The sequence below is a fragment of the Chrysochloris asiatica genome, unplaced genomic scaffold (genome assembly GCF_000296735.1).
Source record: "Chrysochloris asiatica unplaced genomic scaffold, ChrAsi1.0 scaffold00096, whole genome shotgun sequence".
In the NCBI taxonomy this organism is placed as follows: domain Eukaryota; kingdom Metazoa; phylum Chordata; class Mammalia; order Afrosoricida; family Chrysochloridae; genus Chrysochloris; species Chrysochloris asiatica.
Genome location: NW_006408614.1, coordinates 8,294,287 through 8,301,194, shown reverse-complemented (window position 1 = coordinate 8,301,194; position 6,908 = coordinate 8,294,287). Strand labels below are relative to the sequence as shown.

The 6,908-nt window shown below is 47.6% G+C and overlaps 1 protein-coding gene across 1 annotated transcript in view; it reads left to right on the top strand.

Annotated features, from left to right (window-relative positions):
• IQCA1 (IQ motif containing with AAA domain 1) overlaps positions 1-6,908 on the top strand; it is a 202,256-nt gene that overhangs the window by 166,011 nt on the left and 29,337 nt on the right. Inside the window, exon 14 of the mRNA XM_006866815.1 lies at positions 2,020-2,106. Coding sequence (XP_006866877.1) covers positions 2,020-2,106 — 87 coding nt within the window. The remainder of the gene's footprint in view (positions 1-2,019; positions 2,107-6,908) is intronic.

Sequence of the window (6,908 nt, the reverse complement as noted above, 5' to 3'; positions counted from 1 at the left end):
CATGTTTGGTAAGGTGGAGGGTCAGAGAAAAAGAGGAAGACTCCCAGCAACATGATTGGCAAAGTGGCAGCATCAGTGGGCTCAAGTGTGGCAACAGTTGTGAGGTTGGCCCAGAACCAGGCAGTGTTTCATTCTGTTGTACATAAGGTCGCTATGAATCGGTACTGACTCAACGACGCCTAACAACAACAACAACATCTGTAAGTATAGGTACAGTTCCTTAAATTGTAGCAATTTACTCTTGTTTCCTTTATCAAAATTTTTTTATCTTCCTCTAGTCGAGTTCTGATCATCAAGCCATCGAAACTAAGTCAAACACTATGTGTAAGTTTGGGCATTGCTGTGCATCTCCCCTCACTTCATATCAGCTGGATGCTTCACTTTCAGCTCTAGCCCTCCATGGCTATGTCCTTGCCCATGAGCTCAGGAGTTCCCAGGTCTCACCATGCTTCGGACCAACCAGGCTTCTTCTCCTGTCTCTCATCCCCAGCTGGATAGGCGTCTATGGAACGTGGTTGAACTCAGCCCATTTCTTCATTGCTGCCTTTTCCTCTTTCACTCTTTAAACTACCCACTCATCTCTCAGAAGCTTTAACTTTCCACATCTAACCAGGGTCCCCAGGGGGCTCACTCCTGGTTGGCACTTGTATATGACCTGGTGGTTCCAGCTGGGCTCAAACCCTGACTCTGCCCCTATCTCTGTGACCTTGTACAGGCCACTTACATCACTGAGCCTCAGTCTTCCCATCTGTAAACAGGGATAACAGGGGTTCCTGCTTCACAGCATCGTGGTGAGAACGCATCACCATGTCACACAGCGATTTTGAGGCACAGGAAGTGTGTGGTCCCTGCTGCTCATATTCACCATGCCTCTGAGCCCAGCTGCTTCCGCTGACAGAGGGACTCTCCCTTCTGAAACTGCAGCTCTGGGTCTGAAAAATATATAACCACCAAGCAGTGTCTGACTAAGGGCTTCCGCACTGCGTGTCCTCGCGTGCTAGGAATGGGTATGTTAGCAGTCCAGGTGATGCACTCCATCAAGAGTCACGTCCAACCTAGGGCCCCTTTGTGAACATGCGTAGTCTGCTTTAGCCCCTCCTACCTCTGATAGCGTAGTGGTTAAGAATCGGGCTGCGAACCTCAAGGTCTGGCAGTTCGAAACTACCAGCTGTTCCGTGGGAGAAAGATGAGGCTTTCTGCTCCGGTAAAGATTTACAGCCTCAGAAACCCTGTACAGGGTCGCTATGAGTCGGAACCGACTCCATGGCATATAACCACCATCACCACCACCTGGTACATGGGAAACAGCGCAGAGCCAGCTGCCGCGGGCTCCCTACAGTATCCCCACCTATCCATTGAACGGCTGCCGTTTAAAATAACACCTGCCACGTTAATGACGATGTACGAAATACTAAAATAGGCGTACATGGCTCCACTCGCTGTGACTCGGCTTCCATCTGTCACCATTTCACAGAAACAGAAAGGGTTGCAGAAACGCCTGCCTTCCGCTGCTGCCGTGAGTGCTTTGAAGAGATTGCTTGGTGCCCGCGGCCTAGGTCTGCGCAGGGGAGTCTGGGGCCACAAATGCACCGGGGTACCCTGCAGGACCAACAGCTTCGCGGGCCGTGGAGCTGCAACCGTTTTCCTCTTGCTGCTCCAGGGCAAATAAATCTGAGAACCCTGCGCAGACTATCCTGAACACTTGTAGACCCATTCCAATCGTTTTCACTTATTCCAAGCCAAAACGAGGGGTGCCTGGGGATCCCACAGCAAGGGGTGTCAGCTCCAGACTTGTGCCTGCCCTGAGGTTGGGGCACAGCTTCGCCCATCTGCGTGCTGCATGCGCGCCACTCCCCGCCCTGGCGACAGGGGGCGCTGCGTCCTCATCGCTGGCTGCCATCACCGCCATCCTAGGGAGCCCCCAGGTGCCTCCCCCAAGTGCCGCGGTCCGCTCCGGGATCGGATGTGCACCCAAGAGCAGAATGCAGTTTCAAACGAGTCTCATCTCTCTCTCCTCAGGTGGCTCGGCAGCTCCAGCCATCCGTGGTGTGGATCGGGGACACGGAGAAAACCTTCTACAAAAAAGTGCCCAGCAATGAAAAGCAGGTGATGGCGACCCACTGGGTTTCCAGTTGTCCTTTTCCTTCCTCCTTCCCGGACACCTAAACACCTCTGCCCTTACAGCTTCAAAGGACAGAGGAAGTGCAGGGGTCTGGGCCCTCCCCAATGCCTCTCTTGGCTCAAGTCTTCCCCCCTTGAAAAAGTTCAGTGGTGTGATTTTATGAGGCATCACCCAAAAGACAATGAAAGAGGGGACCAGAAATCCAAGTATAGGATGCAGAGGAGGTGGCGCTCTGGGCTGAGCATTGAGCTGCTGATCACAAGGACAGAGGTTCAAACCAGTTCCTTTAAAGATGCCAACCCTGGAAACCATATAGGGATAGTTCTACTTGTCCTATGGGGCTGCTTTGAGCTGTGTTTCTTCCTCAGCTCCAAAGAATGAGTTTGGTTTTGGTTTGAGGTTCAGTAAAACCAAATAGCATTCATGTTGTTTCTGTTATAAGAGCCATAGAGTTAGCTCAACTTGTCAGCTTGAAGACTAAGGTGCGCCTGACCCAAGCCATGGTCTTTTCAATAACCTCATATGCATGCGAAAGCTGGACAGTGAATGAGGAAGATTGTAGAAGAATTGATGCCTTTGAGTTGTGGTGTTGGAGGAGAATACTGAAAGTGCCATGGACTGCCAAAAGGAGCAATAGATCTGTGTTGGAAGAAGCGCAGCCAGAGTGCTCCTTGGAGGCCACAATGGCCAAACTTCGTCTCTCATACTTTGGACATATTGTCAGGAGGGAGCAGTTGCTGGAGAAGGATATCATGTTTGATAAGGTGAAGAGTCAGAGAAAAAGAGGAAGACACCCAGCAAGATGGATTGGCAAACAATTGTGAGGTTGACCCAGGACCGGACAGTGTTTCGTTCTATTGTGCACAGGGTCACTATGAGTCAGTACTGACTCGATGGCACCTAACAACAACAACAGTGACCTTGTATAGAGTTTCTGAGGATTGGCTGGTGGGTTTGAACCACTGACCTTCCAATTATCAATCCAGTGATTGTCTTACAGCGCCACACCAAAATTCTGCCTTTACTTCAGCAGAATAGCTAAATGGTTGGCATTTGTGTCTTCCCCACCCTCCCAGAGAACTCTTAATTAGTTGTTTCCGCCTGTTCTCTTTTGTCAATGGTCCCCTCCCCCGGAATTCCTCTACGTAACTCACCAGCAAATTAACCACCAGTTAATTTTTTTATTGTATTTTTTTTTTTGCAGCTACACATGCTTATTAACCCATACTAATTTGCACCAAAGCAAATAGTGGTTGACTGTGAATCTCTAATTAAATTCATAGGGTTTTAGTCAATTTTGATCCGTATGTAGTAGAAACATTTTTAGTTGGTAGAGATGGTTTTGGTATAGAGATGCTCTCCTGCTATTGCAGAAGCTGTTTTATTATTGAAGCTGGGACTCTGGTAGGTAGCTCCCTCTGCTGGCTAAATTTGCAAATATCCCGGTATTTGCAACATGGATGGCTGCGGTTTGTAGAAATGAGATTATAAATATAAAGTGTTGAATCCAAGATGTTAGAAACCTGAAGCCAACAGATGCTCCGTCTCCAGGAGGGGCAGGGGCTTCATCGGTGGCTGGCTCTCCCACTGGACATCAACATGGGGAGGGGAAGGGGGCTCTACTTTGAGCCATGGGCCCTAGCAAGCAACTCAACCTCTCTGAGCCTCTGCCTCCTTAACTATCCAGTCAACAGGCCAACAGGAGAGTTATTCTAACCCCTGGCAGCTGCAAGAGACTCTAATGTCACAGAGCCACCTTCACCCTCTGTCCCTGGTCCTTTGTTGAGCTGCTTGCCACAAGTCATTACTGCTTGTGCTCACCTGCACACCCAAGTCCCACTCACCTGCACACCCGAGTCCCTCTCACCTGCACATCCAAGTCCCTTTCACCTGCACACCTGAGTCCTTGGAGAGTAACAGAAATATGACCTTTCATTGGTGAGACAATCTAAGAATGGCTGGGGAGGGACCCCAGGGTGGCTTTGAGGGGGTGATGAAGGCAGGATGGAAAGCTGGGTTCAGTGGCGTTCTGGTGCGGTACTGTGGGCTAAGCCCTGGACCATAAGACTGGTCTCAACTGCAAAGTCATTCAAAGGTGAATTCGCTCAGTGGCTAACAAAAGTTGGAGGTTCAAATTTACCCAGAGGCACCTCAGAAGAAAGGCCTGGCTGTCTGCTTCTGAAAAGTCAAGTCATTGAAAACTATGGAGCACACTTCTCAGATCTGTGTGGGGTCACCATGAGATAGGAACAGTAGGGTCTTCAGACATAGCACATAGAGGGAGTCGCTGAGCAGGGCGGGAAGCAGAGCCAGAACCCCCACACCCTCCCCACCACCAGTGTGGCTGACACACAGGTTCTCTGACAACTCTTCGACAGTCGTGGACGGGCCTTGTTCCTGTAGAAAATGACGTTCCTCTGGGTGGTACAGTCTTTGCTGTGAACAATCGGACGTTTCTTCAATTTATGTTTGCATTAGAAGAGTGATGCTGTAGGATAAGCAGTAGACTGGTGCCCTCAAATCACACTGGTGGGTAAACATCACCCACAGAGGGGTCACTGAATGCTCCAATGTCCACCAACTCAACTGCAGGGTTCTGAGCCTTCTCAAAGACAGCAAGCCAGAAGTTCAAGCTGAATTCAGTGTCAACCATACACTGACAGAGAACTTCCAGAGACTCAAGACAGATTCAGAAGAGGACACGGAATGAGGGATATCATTGCTGACGTCAAATGAGTCTTGGCTGAAAGCAGAGAATACCAGCAAGATGTTTACCTGTGTTTTTATTGACTATACAAAGGTTTTCAACTGTGTGTATCATGAAAAGCTATGGATAGATAACATTGCAAAGGATGGGTGTTTCAGAACATTTACTTGTGCTCATGAAGGACCTGTACATAGATCAAGAGGTAGTTGTTAGAACAGAACAAGAGGACACTGAATGGTTTAAAATCAGGAAAGGTGTTTACTAAAGTTGGAGTTGTATCCTTTCAACATACATATTCAATCTGTATGCTGAGCAAAGAGTCGGAGAAGCTGGACTGTATGAAGAACACGGCATCAGGATTGGAGGAAATATGATTAACAACCTGTGATACGGTATGCAGATGATAAATCCTTGCTTGCTAGAAGTGAAGAGGACTTAAAATATTTACAGATGAAGATCAACGACTGCAGCCTCCTCCCTTTCTCTTACCTTAAAGGGCTCCTATCTTGAAAGGACTGTTTATGTAATAGAACCCCTTCGCCACCTCCTCCTTTGAAGACTCTAGATCCACCCTACTGAGGTGAACCCCAAATGTTGCCAAACTTGCTAAGCCTCACCTAAGTCCTGGCAAACTGAACGCTATGCATCCTTCCCGTGCCCTCTGCCACAGACTAGCGATAGGAAGTCCCACCTCCACTCAGATGAGGGAGACAGTCATCAGCTCACAGGCCCAACCAAAATGGGATTTGGAGAGGTATGAAGTAGCATTCAGGTAAGAGCCACAGGACCAGCGTCCGGTCTTTTTTTTTTTAAAAAAAAAAAACACTTTTTTTTCTCCTCATCCAAGACCGAATGAGATGTGGGGCTCAGAAGGACGGTCCTGTCCCACACAAAATACATGGTTCCTGACCTGGTGTCAAGGATATTTATTTAAGTGAATTTTTTACCATCGCTGTAAATGAAATGTCAGCTAATGAGACAGTCAGACGTAGGGAGGTTGTTGTTAAGTTATATCAAGTTGGGAACTTCAAAAAGTTCATGCAAAAGTTTTTCTTTCATTTCTATTATATATACATGTGTGTATGTAGATATATTTTGTGTATATATACATATAGATAACATATTGCATTAGAAAAACAGGTTGTGCAAGTCTCTTTAAGGTGTTCAAGAGCAAAGATGTCACTTTGAGGACTAAGGACACCTGACTCAAGCCGTGTTATTTTCAGTAACCTCATATGTATCTGAAAGTTGGACAGTGAATAAGGAAGACCACAGAAGAATTGATACATTTGAATTATGGTGTTGGAGAAGAATATTCAAAATACCATAGACTGCCAGTAGAACAAACAAATCTGTGTTGGAAAAAGTGCAGCCCGAATGCTCCTTAGAAGCCAGGATGGCGAGACTTTGTCTCTAGTACTTTGGACATGTTATCAGAAAAGACCAGTCCCTGGAGAAGGACATCATACTTGGTAAAGTGGAGGGTCCACGAAAAAGAGGAAGACTTCCATTGAGATGGATTTGGCACAGTGGCAACTGCAGTGGGCTTAAACATAAGAACTAATGTGAGGGTGGTGCAGGACCGGGCAGTACTTCGTTCTATTATGCATTGGGCCATTATGAGTCGGAACCAACTCAATGGCACCTAACAACAGTAGACACATATATTGTATTTGTGTGTGTGTATGTGTGTGTGTGTATCTTACAATGCCACAACAGGACTATGTGTTACGATTCGGTCTGCGAACTGCAAGGTCAACAGTTCAAAACTACCAGCTGCTCCATGGGAGAAAGATGAGGCTTTCCGCTCCCACAAAGATTTACAGCCTCAGAAACCCTGTACAGGTCGCTATGAGTCAGAACCGACTCCAAGGCACATAACAACATCATACGTATGTGTGTGTATATACATACATATGTATGTGTTGTTGTTGTTGTTGTTAAGTGCCATCGAGTCGGGTCCGACCCATAGCGACCCTGTATAGGGTTTCCGAGGGTGTAAATCGTTACGGGAGTAGAAAGCCTCATCTTTCTCCCGCGGAGCGGCTGGTAGTTTCGAACCGCTGACCTTACAGTTCG